Genomic DNA, 21593 nt, shown 5'->3' on the forward strand with positions numbered 1-21593 from the left:
CGTGGTGGTGCCGGCGTGGGGAGGCAGTAGCCGTTGAGGTGGGGGAGGCTAGCTGTAGAGTTGGGTGGGGCGGAGGGAGAGAGGTGAAGAAAAAAAAGTTAAGTGGGACCCACCAGTCAACCAGTGAGCAGGGGAAGACAAGCTGTGGAGTTGGAGGGTGTTTTTGCAAAAAAAAATCTCAGGAGACTGGCCAACATAGATGAGTTTTCATCTAAGTTGCTGGCTTGCCGTAGAGTACCGTATTTAGCGAAAAGTGTCTTTGGCTTATGGACACCAGTGCTCCTGCTGTTTTAAAAAATTTAAAAATCATACATATTTGTTTCAAAAAAATCTGAAAATAAATCTAGACATAATAAATAACGTAACCTACAAGCGTGTAAAATTTTAATATAAAATTCTTTATATTATAGACTACACAAAAAAGACAAAATCTATCTAAATTTGGAGATTTGAAATATGCATACCCAGATCAACACATTTGTTATTTTTTATGTAGCCTATAATTTTTTATTTTTGAAATTGAAATTTTGCTCGTTTATGGGGCCTAGAGCACCAAATCTCTGTCCCATATTTAGTGACTACATATTCCTAAAGTTCGGTGACTTCGAGCTCAAAAAAAAAAAAAGTCGGTGACTATATGGATTTGGCTCTTTAGGTACCACCGATGAATTTTACTCCCGAAAAAACCCCTCGACGCCGACCTCAACTCTCCTTCTCTCGTCTCCCTGTTTATCTCGTTCTGGCGGCGCGGCGCCCGGGAGCAGAGGCGAGGCGGGCGACCTAAGCGGCGACGGAAGGCAGGCGCGCGGTGTGCGGCGGGAGGGAAGGCAAGCAGCGGCGGCGGGCAAGCGGAGCGCGGCGGGAGGGCAGGCAAGCGGCGCGCGGCGGGAGGGCAGGCAAGCAGCGGCGGCGGCGGGCACGAAGCCAGCACCGGCGAAGACAAGCAGGCAGGCAGCGGTTTCTCTGCAAGGTGAGATGAAATCCATCCTGTTTTGATTGCATCGATTCCAGCTCAGATCTGTGGTATATTTGCATCAATGCCTCTTGATTTTGTGAGAAAAAATCAATCTTGATTGAAATTAGAGTCTGTAGAAATTTGATATGGCAGTTGTTCTAAAACTCCTAGTAGCAGCCCACACATTTGCGCACGTCCATTCACCTATCTAGTCTCTGGTTAAACTGCTTGGAAGCTGCATTGTGTTTGGGTGAGAGTATCTGTGCTTTCTCTGTTTGTTTGTCTTTGCTGCGCTCTGTGAATTATTTATGTGTGCCTTTGTTTGGGTTTTGCTTCTTTTCTTCAGGGAGGGATCATCCTTTTTGAAGACATTGTTCTTATGATCCACTCCATAATGCTTGTATTTTCATGAGTGCCAGTGTCTTGGTTGAGATCACGGGGGTGGAATGCATGTAGACAGTTAGTGTCTTGCACTGGCGAGGTTTAGCTCAATATTGCAGTCAAAAAGGTTTAGCTAAACATATTTGGTTAGCTGACTTGTCCTTTTACATTGCCCCTAAGCTGGGTCCTTGATATGTAGTTTTAGTTTTGAACTTTTGATGTCTGCATGCTAGGAGCTCAAGTTTGTAGGTGTTGGAGGAGTGTTTTGGTGTGTGCACTCAACCCTGGGTAATGCTGGAAGCCACCCTCCTATCTACATGCAGCACCTGTACTTATAGGGACTAGTGTATCTATATCTGATACTATATGTATGGCGGAGCATCTGACAACATAGCAGTAAAAATAAATGATTTTAATTCATATGTGATTTGGATGCCTCGCTGATACCTGATGGACACTTACCCCCCTTGTTTGCCTTGTTTTGACTCTACTTCCTATTTTAGGATAATGGCTCATCGCGGACAATCAGATGGACGAACTCCAGGCCTAATGCGCCATGGTGCATTCTCTACAGCCAGCCTCTCTGCCCGCCAACCTTTAGAGCCTTCTCCTCCCACCATTTTGGATATTCTGGAGAACAAGCTTGCCGCGCTGACCGGAGAGGCAGAAAAGCTTATCAGAGAGAATCATCGATTGGCATCAAGCCATGTGGTTTTGAGACAGGATATTGTTGAAACTGAGCAAGAAATGCAAATGATTCGCAGCCACCTAGGTGATGTCCAGGTAGAGACTGATATGCACATAAGAGATTTGGTGGAGAGAATCAGATTAATGGAGGCAGACATACAGGCTGGTGATGCAGTGAAGAAAGAACTTCACCAAGTGCATATGGAGGTAAAGCGGCTTATTACTGAGAGGCAGATGCTTACTTCTGAGATAGAGATAGTGACTAAAGAGATGCCGAAGTTCCCTGTTGACAATAATAACCTTCCGGAATTGGTTGCGGAGCTAGATGGGCTACGGAAAGAGCATCACAGTCTAAGGTTTGCGGTAGTGTCTTTTTTTTTTTAACATTTTCCGTGCCAACCTGAGCTTTGGTATTCAATATGGCTTTAATAATATGATTTATTTCTACTCATGTTAAGGTCCGCGTTTGAGTATGAAAAAAATACAAACATCAAGCAGGTTGAGCAGATGCGGACAATGGAAATGAACTTGATAACCATGACTAAAGAGGCTGACAAGTTACGAGCTGATGTGGCAAATGCTACAAACCGAGCACATGGTATTTGATTTCTCCTCATTCCCTTAACGTCTATGGCATAGATTGAACTGGGCTGCTATGTTTTCATGGAGAGTCGGAACTCATCAGGGACTATGCTGCATTCTTGAGGCAGGGGAGGAAGGGTATATGTGTTGGGGGTGGGGGCCATTATGTAAATAGTAAATCCCACAAGTTCTAGACATCTTCCAACAGTTTGTGCCTATGTTGTTCCTCTGCATTTGGATCATTCCTACCCCTTACCCATCACCAACTTTGTCGTTTCCAACAGAAATGGCAGATTGGTACATGTGTTTTTTTTTACCTTTTTTATTACTTATTATGTCAAAGTAGTTGAGCCATTATGTACATAGTAGATCCCATTAGTTTTTTTGTGTCTCAATTCTTTGTACCTATGCTTTTCCTCTTCTTGGATCATGGGTATCCGTACCCATCACTAGTTTTCTGATTTTCTGCAGACGTCGCAGATTGGTATTATCATGCCTAGGTACATGTGTTTTCTGGTTCTTTCTTCCGTGTTACTTGTGTCAAAGTAGATGAGTTTATGAGTTATTATGAAACTTGCGCACCATAGAAATTGTTTGATGTAGCGCAACAAATTGGTTAACTTGCTTCTACTAGCTCGTGTGATTAAGTTAGGTGCCTTGTTATTAGACTTGTTCGAGGAACTACTAAGAATGGCCAAATATACTTTGCAGTTATCTTACCTGCATATTTCACAACACTAGCGCTAAACGGCTAATGCCATGAGAAGTTACACTGCATGAATTCATTAAGCGCATGGCATGCGAGATTGCAACATAATACTTGATATGCTTCTACTGGTGTTTATGATTGGCTTCTACATTTCTCTGCATCCACATATTGAGATGCATATGTATGCATACTTTGCTCCTTTCAAGTTCAGTGGCACTTTAATGCTTCAATTGCATCTGATTTTCCACAAAGCAGGAGCACATGTGACAGCTCCACAGCCTGGGACTGCACAAGCTGCTGCGGCGTCAGCAGTCACAAATCCGTATGCAAATGCATATGCCAATCACCCCTCCACATATCAGCAAGGGACTGCTCAAGCAGCAGCATATCAGCAAGGGACTCCTCAAGCAGCAGCATATCAGCAAGGGACACCTCAAGCAGCAGCATATCAGCAAGGGACTCCTCAAGCAGCAGCATATCAGCAAGGAACCCACCAAACGGCGGCGTATCAGCAAGGAACCCCCCAAGCTGCGGCATATCAGCAAGGAAATCCCCAAGCCGCAGGATATCAGCAAGGAAACCCCCAAGCTATGGCATACCAGCATGGAGCATATCAGCAAGGAACCCCACAAGCTGGAGCGTATCAGCAAGGAACCCAACAAGCTGGAGCATATCAGCAAGGAACCCCACAAGCTGGAGCATATCAGCAAGGAACCCCACAAGCCGGAGGATATGCTTACCCAACCGCTTATGACGCCAATGCTTACCAGATGCATGCTAACGCGTACGCCGCCTATTCTGGCTATCCAGTTGCAGGGTATGCACAACCCGGTTATCCTGGCACGTACGCCGCACCTCAGCATCCAACAACCAGTGGCGCGGCTACTGATGGCACAAACGTGTACGGTGCGGCTGCTAGCACGGGGTATCCTGCTCCGCCGGTTCAGGCAAGCAGTGGAGCTGCTAACCCGGGACAGGCACCACCAGCTCCCTATCCTGCAACGTATGACCCTACAAGTGGAGCCCCGAGGTGAAAGCCGGGGTTGTAACATGAATGATGGTCTCCGTGCCATTCACATTTTATCAGACAGTGTCATGGGTATTGTTTCCCTTGTGTACATTCAGTATCATAGCTTTATGGAAACTGTCTAGTCTTTAAGAAGTTGCACGGTGAATTGCAGTTTATAGTCTTGAGGCTAGAATTGATGGGCACAATTGTTGGTTAATGGCGAGTCAATCTGTTCCAGTGGTTGGAAATGTCGGTACGTTGATAGCGCAGATAGAGAAGCCAACCTTTTCTTTGTCTTGTGATGAAAATCAGAAACGTTGGCTTCTCACTTGTCGAAGGAACCTGGTCGATTTGGTGAAATCTGCTCACAGCGTTGCCATAGTGGAGAGTTGAAAGTCGAGAAGCTGTACAAGCCATGCGTATTTTTTTTTGAGAGTAACTACCACTTTATTGATCAACATTTAGAATTACAAGAATCGACATAGTATTATGGGGATGAAGCAGCCACAGGTGGCGCCCCTGATCTAACGATAAAGCAAAACGAGCTAAACTATGAGCTTCCATATTTGAGCTTCTGCCTTCAAACGTAAAAGATGCCTCCTGAAAATCTGATCTCTTAATATTTGTCTCTTGCACTATTGCAGCATATTGGCCTCCAGTTCCAGCAGCAATATCTAACACCACCTGTCTACAATCTACAATCACTCGCGATGACAAGATGATGAAGTGCAAGATCCGTAGCCAAGGCAAGAGCTTCACGGCACGTCAGAGCTTCCAGAGTAGGAGAATCAGATGCACCCTTAAAAACAACATTTGATGATTCCATGTACTGCCCATCACCTCTCCTCATCACCACTTCTAACGAGCCAGTAGACTTATCCCTGGAAACAACAGCGTCAACATTTGCCTTGATTAGACCCTCACCCGGAGGGGTCCATCCTTGATTACTCACATGGTGAACTCTAGCCACTGCACCGGATGAGGGTTTAGGGATTAATGACAGCTCATCCAAGAAACGCCTCACAAAACAGTGGGTTGATAACGGACTTTGGAACTCCCCTCCATGGATTGCCTTCCGTCGCGCCTTCCAAATAGCCCACAACGACACACCCATTAGAACAAAATGCTCCGAGGTGAGAGAATCCATCATGTTAAACAACCAACTCCTTGCGTTTGGCTCTGTGGTAGCATGCATGTGTTCAACCACTTCCTCATCAGTTAAGGCCCAAGCACTCCGCGCCATTGGACACTCCAAAAGAGAATGACGCCATGAATCCGTCCTTCCGCATAACAAGCACGAACTAGAAGTGGCAATATGTCGATGGTGCAGCAAATCACCAGTGGGAAGGGACTGCTTAGCTAGTCTCCAAAGAAAGACTCTTATCTTTGAAGTTACATTAACCTTCCAAAGATTAGTCCAGCTTTTGACTCTCATAACTAGAGGCCCTTCCTTCTAACCAAGCTTCTCTACGGTTCTTTATATTCACCAACAACCTATAAGTCGACGTGACCGTGAAAATACCACATTTGTCAAAATTCCATGACCAGAAATCGCTTATATTCCGGGTACATAAGGGCATACCCAAGATCACATCACAGTCAGCATGAACAAAACACTCTTGGATCCTATCTTGCTTCCACGATGCAGAGGATGCATCGATCAATTCACTAACAAATTGTGGTGGCTCATCTGATAAAGATGCAATCGGTCTCATCATCTCACTCCTTGGAAGCCAATTATGGGTTCAGACCTTAGTGGGTTTCCCATAACCAATCCTCCGAATCAGGCCTAGGGAAAGAGCTTGCTTCCCTTCAACAAGTGCACGCCAAATTTGAGATGGCTGAGACCCCAATTCTGCATCAAGGAACTCTGTACCCGGGAAGTATACAACCTTTAGAATTATGGCACTTAGGGTATATGGGTTCTGCAGAATCCTCCACGCCTGGCGAGCTAGGAGGCCTAGATTAAAGAGCCCCGTGTCCCTGAAGCCCAGCCCTCCCATGTACTTTGTCATCTCATCCCAAGAAACCATGCAGTCTTGCGCTCGCCTGCCTTTTTTTTTTGCGAAAATTCCACCGATCTATTAGTAATCATCAACAGTAGTACAAAGATGCCTAAAAGTAATAAAAATTACAAAAAGGTCATTGGACCACCTAGCGACGACTACAGACACTAGCACGAGCCGAAGGCGCGCCGCTGTCCTCGCCCCTCCATCACCGGAGCCAGGCAAAGCTTGTCGTAGTAGAGCTTGTTGTAGTAGACAGACGCCCTTCGCCGACGCTAGATGCACCACCGGAGCGAGGATAGGACAGGGAGGACCTTATTCTGACTTCAGGAAGTAGCCGCCGCCTCACCATCCTGAAGAAGACACCGAGAACAAACTAAACGAAGAACTGAAACCTTCCCGCCGGCGAGAGGCTGCGGTCCGCCACACCTCCAAGGCCCCAAGGCCACCGGAGGCTGAGCGGACCGGCAGTGCTCGCCTGCCTTGCTACCCCACCAAAATTTTCGAATGAGAGAGTCTATATGCTTGCACAAACCCCGGGGTAATTTGAAACATGCCATAGAGTAAATAGGGACAGCTTGAGCCACTGATTTGATTAAGACCTCTTTCCCACCAGCAGACAAGATCATCTCCATCCACCCTTGCACTTTACTCCAGACACGGTCCTTCAAATATTTGAAAGCACCATTCTTGGACTTACCAACATCAGAAGGCATGCCCAAATATTTATCATTTTCTTTAGCCTGCCCAAATATTTATCTTGTAGGCTCTCATTTGGGACATTAAGAATTCCTTTCACCTCATCCTTCAGGCCCACTGCTTTCAGAATTTCCTCTGCTCGCCCAGCCTACAAACATAACGGGCTGCAGGGCCTCTACCAGGATGCCTTCACCACCCAACCCAAAAACCCTAGCACTCCCTCAGCTCACGAGTTAAACAAACCCACAACCGCCTTGCCGCGCCCGTGCAGCCGCCGCGCGCGGCGACGGTGATGCCGCCGCCGGCGCAGCCCGACCACGAGCAGCCGCAGCCGCAGCCTCACCACGAGACGCTCCCCATCCACCGCCTTCTCGAGCTGATCAAGTCCGATCCCGACCCGGCCGCCGCGCTCGCCCACCTGGAGCGCCTCGTCGCCACCTGGCCGGCCTACACCCCGCCGCAGCCGCTCCTCTTCCACCTGCTCCGCCGCCTCGCCACCGCCTCCCCGTCCCGCCTGCCGCGCCTCCTCGGCCTCCTCCCCAACCTCCGCCACCGCCCGCGCTTCTCCGAGTCCGCCGCCCTCGTCGTCCTCTCCGCCTTCTCCCGCGCGCTCATGCCCGACGCCGCGCTCGCCGCCTTCCGCCGCCTCCCCGCCTTCCTCGGCTGCAACCCGGGTGTCCGCTCCCACAACGCGCTCCTCGACGCCTTCGTGCGGGCCCGCCGCTTCTCCGACGCGGACGCCTTCTTCGCGTCCCTCTCCCACGGCGCCTTCGGCCGCCGCATCGCCCCCAACCTCCAGACCTACAACATCATCCTCCGCTCCCTCTGCAGCCGCGGGGACCTCGACCGAGCTCTCACACTATTCGACTCCCTTCGCCGCCACCATGTACTCTCTCCCGACCGCGTCACCTACTCCACTCTCATGTCCGGCCTCGTCAAACACAATCGCGTGGACAATGCGCTCTACCTGCTCGACGAAATGCCGAGCTATCAAGTGCAGCCTGATGCCGTCTGTTACAATGCGGTGCTCGGAGGGTGTTTCAAGAGCCGTGAATCTGAGAAAGCGATGAGGGTGTGGGAGCAGCTGGTGAGAGACCCTGGTGCAAGTCCCAACCTGGCCACGTACAATGTCATGCTTGATGGCTTGTGTAAACTCGGCAAGTTTAAGGAGGTGGGCGAGGTATGGGAGAGGATGGTGGCCAATAATCACCAAGGGGATATGGTTACCCATGGGATCCTGATTCACGGTTTGTGCCAGTCAGGGGATGTGGATGGTGCGGCAAGGGTGTACTCAGAGATGATCAAGACTGGGCTTGTTCCTGATTCCGCCATATATAATTCGCTCATCAAGGGCTTCTGCCAAGCGGGCAGGGTAGATGCGGCTTGGAAATTCTGGGACTCGGCTAGTGTTTCTGGGATCCGTAATGTGTCAACCTATAATATAATGTTGAAGGGGCTTTTTGATGGTGGTATGGTCGATGAAGCTAGAGACTTGTGGGAGCGGTTGAAGAAAGACACTTCGTTCTCCCCTGACATGGTGACTTTTGGCACTATGATCCATGGGCTATGCGAGAAAGGCTTTGTTAACAAGGCACTTCAAATCTTGGACGAAGCGCAAATTAGTGGTAAAGAATTGGATGGATTCTCATATTCATCCATGATACGTGGATTGTGCAAGGATGGGAGGCTGGATGATGCAGTAAGGTTGTATGAGAAGATATCTATGGATGGCTGCAAACTTAGCTCTCATATTTACAACGCACTAATAAGTGGGTTCTGCCAAGCATCTAAGTTTACTGATGCTGTAAGAATATACAATGAGATGACGGACAGTGGGTGTCCTCCTACCATCATCACGTACAACACTCTAATAGATTGTCTGTGTAAGGCTGAAAAGTATCAAGAAGCTTCAAGCTTTACAAGGAAAATGATAGAGAAAGGTTGCACACTAGATGTCAAAACTTATGGTTCATTGATTCGTGGTCTATTTAGAGATAAAAAGATTGACGCTGCCCTTGCTCTCTGGAACCAAATTCTTGATAAGGGTATTCGGGCAGATGTTATGATGCATAATATCTTAATCCATGGTCTTTGTTCTGCTGGGAAAGTAGATGAAGCTTCACGTCTTCTTTCAGAGATGAAAGAGAAGAATAACTGTCGCCCAAATCTAGTGACCTATAACACACTAATGTATGGATTTTATGAAACGGGTTGTTTTGACAAAGCAGCATCTATTTGGACAGCTATTATAAAAAATGGTATGGTGCCAGATATAATTTCGTACAATACAAGAATTAAGGGTCTATGCTCTTGCCACCGAACACCCGAGGGAGTCCAGTTACTGGAGGAGTTAGTTGCACGAGGCATTATACCAACAGTCATTACATGGAATATACTGGTCAGAGCTGTGATCAAATATGGACCTATTCAAATATGAGGCCTTCTAATTGCTCATGGTAACGTCTTCTTTTCCTTAATTCGGCATGATAGACTTTGGTTTTCATGGCCTACACTTTTCCTTAATGTCTTTCTACAGTATGATTATTTTCGGTTCCTCTCATGCCAACCATGAATGCTTGCTTGAGGGTATCATAACCAAGGATTGCAGATTAAGGCTGATGTTAGGAATTTCAGTAATCCGACTAATTTCCTGTCTTAATCACCAGCGTCCAGCAGTATGCCCTCTAAGCAGAAATGAAAGCTTTTCTGTTTTCACTACGTGCATTTTACGAAAAAATGAAGGATGAAAGCACTGAAGTTTGCCAAATCCTGCTGCATAGCTGTATGCTGGTTATTTTGGCTTGTTGAGACTAAGCTGTCCTTAAGGTCTGAGTGCATATCTATTCTTGTTTTATCACCCATTTTTTCAGTAAACAAGGTCAAGCAGTAGTATCTGACAATCTAAGTGGGCTTACATTAATAATTTTCAGTTTAGTTTTCTCTTTCTTATTTTTGTGCCGTATAATAGTTAGGAAGTAACCATAGAGGTCAAACATACATAATTGCTATCAATTGTGAAACATGTGGTTTATATCTTAAATGAAAGCTATATCGTGTTCACAGGTGACCTGAGCAAGAAACCAAAATGTCGATTAAAATCTACTGCTACTTTTCAAGTTTTTATGTGTGTTTTAGTGCAAGTATACACCTATTTTCTTCTTGTCTTGTTTCTATTCTCAGCTTCTAGCAGTGTTGTATCCTGTTCACAGATGACCTGAGCAACCAGGGCAATGAATTCGACTCAGAGCAGCAACCTTTGTACATTCAACCTCAATCATCTCAATGACAGCATTTGCCATTGTAAGACCGAGTACTACCATCAGCCTTAGGTAAATGTTGAGCCAAATGTTTTCCATGTTTAAAGAAAAATGTTCACCATTTAATACTGTTCTCTAAATTTCAAGTTTTTCAAATCAAAACTAGTGAAACCGTTTACTTAACCCCCTAGACCCATCCACACCCGTTTTCATCCCCCCGGACACATGGTCACTAGCTAGAATAACTTGGGAAAAAATAAGTAAAATGAAACACTGTGATCCACATCTCATACCCCAAGCCTATCTAATCTTCTCTCCCCTCAGATTGCAATTCATCTCCTTCCATCCAAGTCACCTCCATCTACCATGCTCTGTTCCTTGACACAATAAGCATGATAATCATGAGATCTGCCTCTTCCTTGGGCCAGTTACCACCACTTTGATTCCATCTATTCCAACGAGTTTCTAATCTCAGCCTGGCCTTCTCTAGCATTACATAACCCCCTTAGATCCTTTCTCCTCTGTCATTTCAGTCTGTTATGTCGCCGGATTTGAAACATGTTTTTTTTTTAAGTGCATCTGGACTGTAACACCGTTACCTTGTTTTGGCTTTTGAAAGTTACAATTGCTGAAACATATCTCTGATGCAATAGTGAAAACAGCTTGAGTTTATCAGATCTCAGGTTTGAGAAACCTGTGGTTTATAGGCCAAGCTACATTGCAAATGTCATCTTCAATTATAAAAATAAAACCCTGCTAATTTTCTAGTTATAACACGGTTAAACCCTGCTGCTACTTTTAAACTTTCATTCTTTTGCTCCCAACTAGACAGTTTAGCCGTTCCTTTTCCCCCACTCGTCAGCTTCTGGTGGTAGTATATCCTGCTCACAAATAACCTGAGCAACCATGCCCATGAAAATTAGAGCAACATTCCTTCATTCCACCTCAGGCATTTCAAAACTGCATTCACATTTGTAGGACCAAATATTGGTGCTGGCCAAAATTAGATGTTCATTTGAGATTTTACCCTGCAGTCTATTTTGCAATCTCTTGGTTACTCGCTTTGAATTGGAGTCTGAGGAACATGATTTTTCTAGCACATCAGTGCCGTAACCTGTCTTTTGAAAATTGTATTGCTTAAGCATATCTTATCTTTTTCAGACTTGTTTTTTTCTTACCACATCAGGATTGTAGCCATGTTACCTTGTTTTTGCATTTGAAAGTTGTATTGCTGAAACATATGTTTGATGCAAGATTAAAGATGGCCTTATTTTTACTAGGTATCTGGTTTAAGAAACCCGTCGTTTATAGGCCAAGTACACCTTAACTATTATCTTTGATTAAAAAAAATATAATTCACTATTTATTTAGAGTGTTCAATTGTTCATTCCTACGAAAAGTGTTGATTAAACTCTATCGCTACCTTTTTTATGTTTTACCAAGTATACAGCTCTTTCATTCTTCTTTTATCAGCTTCTGGTGGTGATATACCCTGAATGAGCTGAGCAACCAGGTCAGTGGAAATTAGACCCGGAGCAGCAACCTTCCCCGAACTCCAGTGGAGGCGTTGCATAGATGGCATCCACAGTTATAAGACGGAGTGTTGCCATCAGCCCAAGGTAAATGGTGTTTCAGTCTTTCAGGAACTATGTCCAAGCACATTTTACATGTCAATACCTCACCAGCTCTTTAAATTCATCCAGCTCTTTGACTCTTTGCCTGCTATTATAAATGTGCTTCTCTTAGCCATCTTGTGAACCACATTCCTCTGTCTTGCATACATTACCGACCTCAACTAGTGTGAATGCATTGAACATGAGTGTTGATATGGGTCTTTTTTTGTGGAAGGGTTACTTCATTCCTGACCATGGCCTATTTTTATCTGTCCACAAGTACCAGAATCACCTCAAAGCACAGTAGGTTGATTTTTTCTAGGTTGGCAAATTGTCTTCCAGTTGACTAGACTCAGTAGCGAATGGGCTCCCCTGACTTCTTCCAGGCTTCTCCTTGACTAAGAAAAATTCTTCTATATTTTCTTCATTATCCATTGTTGAACCTGCACTTTTTATTTGTCAATATCCTTGATACCCACTTTGAACCATTGCATTGCGTCATGAATTCTTAGAGTGCATCTGGATTGTAACCCTGTTTTGGCATTTAAAAGTCGTAAGTGCCGAAACATACCTCTGATGTGACAGTGAGGACAGCTTGAGTTTATCAGATCTTAGGTTTGAGAAACCTGTGGTTTATATGCCAAGCTACACCACAAATGCATCTTCTATTACAAAAACTATAAATATTTATATTGATTTTATGTACTTTAAATTTAAATTGCTAGTGAAAGTATTTATTGAACTCCACTGATACTTAAAATTTATAGTGAGTATATGGTTCTTCATTCTTCTTTTTTTCTCTGCTTCTATAAATCCTGTTCATAGATGACCTGAGCAACCAGGCTATCGTGAAAACACACCCATGAAGTGTTGGGTGCATCAATATTGTAACGATTCACGGTGGGCAAAAAAACCGATGACCGAAGACCGAAACCGAAAAGACCGAGACCGAACCCGAAAAGACCGAGACCGAAATAACCGATAAAATATTGGGTAGAAAATTTTATAGACCGAATTAAGTTTGGTAAATTCGGTCATTTTGTTCTAAGTAACCGAATAGACCGAACTGACCGAATTTTACGTAAGACTGTCCCAATCTTTAGATTTTGTGATATGCATGAGATGTGATATTGTTGAATGTTCATAAACTTCTCTAGCGTTGTTACATTTTTGTTTAGATTGTTGAACATTTATTCGTGCCAATTGATAATAATATATGCAATGAAAAAAACATCCAAAATACATCTAAAATGTTGCCAACCTTTTACTAAAATAATGTCTAAGTTTTGCATTGACAACGTCGGCCACACTGTTCGGTCATGACCGAACCCGAATCCGAATTATTAGGTACCCGAATTTGTCGGGTAGTAAAAGTAACAAGTATATTTCGGTCTTCATTTTTTTCTGACCGAATTTAAAATAGACCGGAATACAAAAACCGAATTCTCGGTCATGACCGAACGCCCACCCCTAGTAACGATGTTGGGTTCATCAACATTGTAACGATGTTGGATCCATCAACATTGTAACGATGTTACATTGTTTTGGCATTTAAAAGTCGTAAGTGCTGAAACATACGTCTGATGCAACAGTGAGGACAGCTTGAGATCTCAGGTTTGAGAAAAATGTGGTTTATAGGCCAAGCTACATGCCTACATTGCAAATGTTATCTTTTTTTTGCGAATGTTATCTTTGATTATACTACCTCCGTTCCAACGAATAAGGCTTATATATTTTCCAAAAGTCAAAATAAGTAAAGCTTGACCAAGTTTTTAGAAAAAAACCAAGGTTGGAAAGCGCTAGGCGTAAGCGAGGCGGTTGGCATTCGCCTAGTGCCTAGGTGATGCTTAAGTGCCCTAGGCGCAGCCTAGGCGGGCATAGTTTATACCATGACGTGTGTATATGGGTTACTATATGTGAATAAACATTAATTTAGAGCATGCATATGCGTATATTTCTAATAGCTACCTCTAGAAGAATGTCCGTCTATCTCGTGAGTAAAGTATGCATGATTTCTTATTGAGGAAGACAATTTATTGGTTACCCTGCCTAGACTTCCGCTTATGCCCTAGGCGAGGCGTTTGTCAATCGCTAGTGCCTAAGCGTGCTTAAGTGTTGCCTAGGCATCGCCTTGTCCAACAAGAATTTTTTTTTTGTACAATCCAAAATCAACAGGGAAATACATCATGAAATATATTTTCATATGATATCTATATAATATCATAGTTCTTGATTTTTTTAAGGTTGGTCAAACTTCACTTAGCTTGATTTTTTTTAAAAAGGCCTCATTCATAGGAACGGAGGGAGTAAAAATTATGACCATCGATATTTATTTTATGCTGCTAATTTTCTACTTATAGCACGATTAAACCCCTCTGCTACTTCTGAACGTTTCATTGTTTTGCTTCAATTAGACAGTCTAGCTGTTCCTTTTCCCCCACTCGCCAGCTTCTGGTGGTGGTATATCCTGTTCACAAATGACATAGCAATCATGCCCATGAAAATTAGAGCAACATTCTGCACCTCAGGCATTTCAAAACAGCATCCACATTTGTAAGACCGAATATTGGTGCTGGCTAAAATTAGATCTTCATTTGAGTTTTTACCCTGCAGTCTATTTTGCAATCTCTTGGCTATTCGCTTTGAATTGGAATCTGAGAAACAGGATTTTTCGAGCACATTAGCGCTGTACCCTTTATTTTGAAAATTGTATTGCTTAACCATATCTTATCTTTTTAGATACATGATTATCTCTTAGTGCAACATGATTGTAGCCATGTTACCTTGTTTTTGCATTTTGAAAGTTTTGCTGAAACATATGTTTGGTGCAAGATTCAAGATGGCCTTTTTTTTCCGAAGTATCTGGTTTAAGAAACCTGTTGTTTATAGGCCAAGTACACTTTAAATAATATCTTCGGTTACAAAAGCTATACTCATCAATATTAATTTAGAGTGTTCAGTTATTCATTCCCAGTGAAAAGTATTGATTAAACTCTATTGCTACCTTTTTATGTTTTATTAAGTGTACAAGTACAACTCTTTCATTTTTCTCTTATCAGCTTCTGGTGGGGATATACCCTATTATTAATGAGATGAGCAACAAGGTCAGTGGAAATTAGACCCAGAGCAACAACCTTCCTCGACTCCAGCTGGAGGCGTTGCATAGATGGATCCGCAATTATAAGGTGGAGTGTTGCCATCAGCCCAAGGTAAATGGTGTTTCAGTTTTTCAGCAACTATGCCCAACCTACATTTTACATGTGTATACCTCACTAGCTCTTTAAATTCATCTAGCTCTTTGGTTCTTTGTCTGTTATTCTAAATGCACTTCTTTTCTTAGTCATCTTGAGAACCAGATCTCTGTCTTGCATACATTACCGACCTCAACTATTGTGGATGCATTGAACATGAGAGTGTTGATATGGGTCTTTCTTGTGGCAGGGTTACTTCATTCTTGACCATGGTCTATTTTTATCTGTCCACGACTACCATAACCACCTCAAAGCACACTAGGCTGGTAGTGTTTCTAGTTTGACAAATTTTCTTCCACTTGACTAGACTCGGTAGGGAATGGCCTCCTGACCTTTTCCTGTCTTCTCCTTGACTAAGAAAAATTCTACTCCCTCCTTCCCAAAATAACTTGCTCAATTTTGTCCTGATACGGAAGTATATATCTGTTATGGTCGGTCTGACCTATACACGTAGGAAGCCCACTAGTGGCTAGTTATGGGCTTAGCCCAAGTAAATTAGGGGCTTAGCCCAAGTAAATTAGGGTTTCGAGGAGGCCGTCCTCCTATATAAACACTTGTATCCCTTCAAGATTAATCAGACAATAATTCAGTATCATCGTCTTGTCTCGTCTCTGAAGGAGACGGGAGAACCCTAGCCCCCGCCGCACCAACCCTAGCCGCCTCCTTCTTCCTCCGCGACGGCGCCCAGCCGCCGGCGCCGAGCTTCCCAACCTCTCCGCCCTCACTTCCACCCTTACAACCTCCGCCCTAAACCCGGTAGAACCCTAGTCTCTACCACTTTGGTATCAGATTGCCTAGGTCTCATGGGTTCCAACAGCCCCCCCGTCGACACCATCGCCGCCACGTCCACCGCCGCCACCAACATCACTTCCGCCGCCATGACCGGCGCACTCGCTGCAGGGGGCCGCCGCCGCCGCCAACGGAGACCAGCCGCCGCCGTCCCCACGGGCCTCGACCTCTCGCCCGCTACTTTGGCGAACCTCGCCGACGCCTCCGCGCCATCCGCTTCGAGCTCGCGGAGATCGGGCCGGCCAAAGACCGCCGCCCCACCGTCCGCCGCTGCTCGCCGCCGCTTTCACCGCGAGTTCCGCCGCGCCGCCACCGGCCGCCGCTACGCCGCCGCCACCGACCGCCGCTACGCCGCCGCCTACCGCCGCCTCCGCTGCGCCAGGGCCGGCACGCGTGGTGGCCGCCGTCGCCTCGCCGATTCCCACGTGGACCGACGCGGCGCCCGTCTACACCCATCTTGCGCCGCGGACGACGGTCCAGCCCGCCCGCCCATCGCCCAAGCGGTCCCGGCGGGTTTGCGGGGCCCTTCGCCGCAAGCACGTCCGTCAACCCAAGCCGCGGGCGGACACCCCGAGGTCCCGCCCGTGGCACCGCAGCCGCCCGCTTCACGAAGGCGGAGTTCGCCACCTACGACGGCGCCACCGACCCCCGAATCGGCCGAACCGGTGTGAGCGCTTTTTCGGGGCGGCGGACGCTCGGCACCGACCGCACATGGATCGCCTCCTATCACCTACGGGCGCCGCGCAGACTTGGTACTACGCCCTCGAGCAGACGAGGGCGGGATGCCGCCTTGGGTGCGTTTCCGTGACTCGTGCCTCCGGCGTTTTGGGCCGACCCTCCGTGGCGGCCGCCTCGCCGAGCCGGGACGCTCGCCTTCACCACCACGGTCCAGGACTTCGCCGACCGCTTTCGAGCGCTCGCGTGCCATGCCCTCGGGCGTCTCGGCACGCCCGGCGCGCCGATCTCTTCGTCGGCGGCCTCCCCGAGCTACATCCGCGTCGACGTCGAGATACGCGAGCTGGCGGACTGCAGACGGCCATGTACTACGCACGAGCCTACGAGCAGCGCGCCCTCGCCATGCAAGAGTCTCACGCAGCGTGCGGCGCTCGTCCCGCGCCCCGCCCGCTCCGACGCCACCGCCCCGCCACGCCCCGCACCGGCGCCGCGCCCGCAGCCCTCTGCGCCAACTCGCCCTTCAAACGGCCGACGGTCGCGGAGCAGCTTGAGCGGCGCCGCCAGGGGCTGTGCTTCAACTGCGACGAGAAGTACGCGCCGGGCCACACGTGCGCTCGCCTCTTCTACTTGGAGACCGTCGACGACGCCGACGTTGAGGCCCTCACCGCCGAGCTCGCGGCCGCCACCGTCACTGAGGCCGGTGTCACGACCTACGCGCCGCCGACGCGTCCGCCTTCGTCGTGTCTCTCCATGCTATGGCGGGCATCAAACGGCAAAGACGATGCCGCTTCCGGTGACGATCAAGGGGAGCGTCTCACCGCGCGGTGGACACGGGCTCCACGCACAACTTCTGTCCAACACCGCCATGCGCCGCCTCGCTCTCCACCGGCGGGATCGGAGAAGTACGGCGTCACCGTCGCCAACGGGGATCGTCTTACGTGCCGGGCGTGGCGCGACAGTTCCCGTGCTCGTAGGCGACGAGCCGTTCTCCATCGATCGCGTCGGCATCGACTTGGGCTGCTACGACTTCATCCTCGGCCTCGACTTCCCGAGCACCTTAGGCCCCATCCCGTGGGACCTCGACGTGCTGTCCCTCATCTTCTCGGCGCGAGGGCGGCCGCCGTGTTCACCGGACGGGCGTGGGCAGCACCGGCACATCCCCGCAGCCTACACCCGATGGCCGCCGCGCTAGACGAGGCGCATCCGCTCCCGGCCGCCCTATCGCAGCAAAGACGGCGACCTCTTCGACGAGCCGCAGGGCCTCCCTCCCTCGCGACCACTGTGACCACCGCATCCACCGCCGCCGAACACGGCACCCGTAGCTATGCGGCCGCACCGGTACCCCCACCGCAGTAAGGACGAACTCGAGCGCCGGTGGCGGTCATGCTAGCTCAGGGCATCATACGGATCTCGACGTCACCATTCTGCGCCCCCGTGCTCCCCGGTGCGCAAGACCGACGGCACGTGGCGTTTCGCATCGACTTCCGCGCCCTCAACACCGTCACGTCCAAGGACAAGTTCCCCATCCCCGTCGTGGATGAGCTCTGGATGAGCCGCATGGCGCGCGCTTTTTCACCAAGCTCGACTTGCGCTCGGGCTATCATCGTGTGCGCATGCACCCGGACGACATCGCCAAGACGGCGTTCCGCACTCACCATGGCCACTACGAGTTTTTGGTGATGCCATTCGGCCTCTCCAATGCGCCGGCGACCTTCCGTGCTCGATGAACGACGTGCTCAGCCCCTACTTACGCCGCTTTGTGCTTGTTTTCTTTGATGATATTTTGATCTACGCGCATCCCGGGCGGAGCACCCTACAAGCACGTGGCCATCATCTTCAACGAGCTTCGAGCGCATCGTCTTCACCTCAAGCGTTCGAAGTGCTCGTTTGGCACGACCTCCGTCGCATACTTGGGCCACGTCATCTCCGCCGACGGTGTCGCGATGGACGCGGACAAGGTCGCCGCTGCCGCCGCCCGGCCAACGCCCTGGGGCCGCCACGAGCTCTTCGCGGATTTTTGGGCCTCGCCGGATACTACCGGCGCTACATCCAGGACTTCGGTCTCATCGCCGCACCCTCACGCGCCGCCGCCGCGACGCTTTCTCCTGGGATGAGGAGGCGGCCACGGCCTTCGCCGCCTGCGGCCGGGCACTTACGACGGGTCCCGTTCTTCGATGCCGGACTTGACGAGCCGTTCGTGGTGGACTGCGACGCCTCCGCATCGGCTTCGGCGCCGTCCTTCACCAGGGCGAGGGTCCACTCGCCTTCTTCGATCCGCTTCTTCGCCGCGCGCCACCACAAGCTTCGCCGCATATGAGCGCGAGCCGATCGGGCTGGTCCAGTGGTGCGCCATCGGCGGGCGTATCTTTGGGGCCGGACATTCCGTGTGCGCACGGACCACTACACTGAAGTTCTTGTCGGATCGCCGCCTTTCCACCGTGCCGCAACACCGGTGGATCGCCAAGCTCTTCGGCTTCGACTTCACCGTCGAGTACCGCCCCGGCCGCCTCAACACAGCCGCCGACGCCTGTCCCGCCGAGACGTTGACGATGCCGCGGACGCACCCACAAGCCGGTGCAGCCCTCTCGCATCCACTCCGGGCCATCTTTCGCCTTCATCGACGAGGTTCGCCGCGCTATCGCCACGGCTGCGGATGCGCAGCAGCCGCGCGCGCCGGCCGACGGCGAGCTGGCCGCGCCCGGCGCTCGGACGAGGGACTACTCTTCCATGGCCGCCGCATCTTCGTGCCGGATCATGGAGACTCGCGCCACCAGGCCTTGTCCTTGGCGCATTCTCGCAGTCACGAGGGCGCCCGAAGACCTGCACCGTCTCCGCGCTGATTTTTACATTCCAGGGGATGGCGCCCTGGTGCGAGATCGGGTGCGGGCGTGTGTCACATGCCGGCCGGAACAAGACGGAGACGCTCCGTCCGGCAGTTGCTACGACCATCGGACGTGCCGTCCCAGTGTGGGCGGACATCTCGATGGACTTCATTGAGGGGCTGCCGAAGGTTGGCGGCAAGTCCGTCATCCTCACGGTGGTTGACCGCTTCTCCAAGTACGCGCACTTCATCGCCCTCGGCCATCCCTATCCGGCGGCGTCCGTGGCACGCGCTTTCTTCGACGGCATCGTTCGCGTCCACGGGTTTCCATCCTCCATCGCCGGTGATCGTGATCCAGGTGTTCACGGGTCACGTCCGGAGGGACCTTTTGGGTTGGCGGGCGTGAAGCTCCGCATGAGTACGGCGTTTCATCCTCGACGGACGGCCGCCCGAGGTCGTCAACAAGATCATCGCCATGTACTGCGCCTGCATCACCGGGGATCGTCCACGAGCTTGGGTGGGTAGGCGGGCGTGGGCCGAAATCTTGCTACAACACGTCCTACCACTCCGCGCCGCACGGTACTCCCTTTGAGGTGGTCTACGGAGGCCACCACCGGCGATGCTTCCCTATACGGCCGGCACGGCCCGTGCATCGAGACGGCGGATGACTGCTGCGCACCCGCGACGAGATATCGGCCGAGGCGCGCCGGCCGACTTCTTCGTGCTCGGCGGCTGGCCAGGAAATACTATGATGCACACCATCGCGAGGCGGAGTTCGCGGTGGGCGATTGTGCAGCTACGCCTTCTTCACCGGACGACCCAGTCCTTGGACCCACGCTCCAGGCGCAAGTTGGGACCTCGTTACGCTGGTCCTTTCCGTGTGCTGGAGCGCATCGGCACGCTCGCCTACCGCCTTGAGTTGCCTGCAGGCTCGCGCCTCCACGACGTCTTCAACGTCGGCCTCCTGAAGGCCTACCAGGGCGACCCTCCTTCTGCACCACCAGCTCTTCCACCTACTTCGGATGGGCGTCTAGAGCCTGCCCCGACGAGTGTGGCTCGCGTGTTGAAGGCCCAGCAGCGCCGTGGTGTTTGGCACGTCTTGGTGCATTGGACCGGCCTGCCCGAGGACGAGGCGACTTGGGAGAAGCTTGAAGATCTCCGCCAGCAGTTTCCAGAAGTTCAGCTCGAGGACGAGCTGTTTGAGAAGGCGGGGAGAGATGTTATGGTCGGTCTGACCTATACACGTAGGAAGCCCACTAGTGGCTAGTTATGGGCTTAGCCCAAGTAAATTAGGGGCTTAGCCCAAGTAAATTAGGGTTTCGAGGAGGCCGTCCTCCTATATAAACACTTGTATCCCTTCAAGATTAATCAGACAATAATTCAGTATCATTACTGTCTCGTCTCCTGAAGGGAGACGGGAGAACCCTAGCCCCCGCCGCACCAACCCTAGCCGCCTCCTTCTTCCTCCGCGACGGCGCCCAGCCGCCGGCGCCGAGCTTCCCAACCTCTCCGCCCTCACTTCCACCCTTACAACCTCCGCCCTAAACCCGGTAGAACCCTAGTCTCTACCAATATCTTGCTCAATTTTGTCTAGATACGGAAGTATATAGACAGATTTTAGTTATAGAGACATCCGTATCTAGAAAAAGCTTAGTAAGTTATTTTGGGACAGAGGGAGTATATTTTCTTCATTATACATTGTTGAAACCTATACCTTTTAGTTATAGAGACATCCGTATCTAGAAAAAGCTTAGTAAGTTATTTTGGGACAGAGGGAGTATATTTTCTTCATTATGCATTGTTGAAGCCTACCTTTTATTTGACAATATCCTTTCTACCCACTTTGAACCATTGTGTGACATGAATTCTTAGAATGCATCTGGATTGTAACCCTGTTTTGGCATTTAAAAGTCGTAAGTGCTGAAACATACCTTTGATGCAACAGTGAGGACAGCTTGAGTTTATCAGATCTTAGGTTTGAGAAACCTGTGGTTTATATGCCAAGCTACACCACAAATGTATCTTCTATTATAAAAACTATAAATATTCATATTAATTTTCTGTACTTTAAATTCCTAGTGAAAATATTTATTGAACTCCACTGATGCTTCAAATTTCTAGTCTTGAGTATACAGATCTCCATTCTTCTTTTTTTCTCT

General features: G+C 49.2%; 2 protein-coding genes across 6 annotated transcripts; both read left to right on the top strand.

Annotated features, from left to right (window-relative positions):
• Positions 1–672: 672 nt before the first annotated feature.
• Positions 673–4540, top strand: LOC127344422 (uncharacterized). Of its 2 annotated transcripts, none has more exons than XM_051370689.2 (4): positions 673–970; positions 1840–2379; positions 2482–2621; positions 3567–4540. In XM_051370689.2, the coding sequence occupies exons 2-4, from the start codon at positions 1844–1846 to the stop codon at positions 4346–4348; spliced, it is 1458 nt and encodes a 485-aa protein (XP_051226649.1). In that variant the 5' UTR covers positions 673–970; positions 1840–1843; the 3' UTR covers positions 4349–4540. The 2 variants fall into 2 exon arrangements, with proteins under 2 accessions (XP_051226649.1, XP_051226650.1); XM_051370690.2 differs by having other exon boundaries at positions 674–970; positions 3570–4540.
• Positions 4541–7229: 2689 nt separating this feature from the next.
• On the top strand, positions 7230–15744 carry LOC127344420 (uncharacterized). 4 transcript variants are annotated; one of them, XR_011756040.1, is made up of 5 exons: positions 7230–9484; positions 10219–10357; positions 11759–11904; positions 14958–15107; positions 15340–15744. XR_011756040.1 is itself a non-coding variant. In XM_071828505.1 (2 exons), exon 1 carries the CDS (start codon positions 7321–7323, stop codon positions 9463–9465), a length of 2145 nt encoding a protein of 714 aa, XP_071684606.1. In that variant the 5' UTR covers positions 7230–7320; the 3' UTR covers positions 9466–9484; positions 9695–9861. The 4 variants fall into 4 exon arrangements, 1 of the variants encoding a protein (XP_071684606.1); XR_011756041.1 differs by having other exon boundaries at positions 10238–10357; XR_011756042.1 differs by lacking the exon at positions 10219–10357.
• The last annotated feature ends 5849 nt before the right edge of the window (positions 15745–21593 follow it).

The sequence above is a fragment of the Lolium perenne genome, chromosome 3, assembly GCF_019359855.2.
Source record: "Lolium perenne isolate Kyuss_39 chromosome 3, Kyuss_2.0, whole genome shotgun sequence".
Classification (NCBI taxonomy): Eukaryota; Viridiplantae; Streptophyta; class Magnoliopsida; order Poales; family Poaceae; genus Lolium; species Lolium perenne.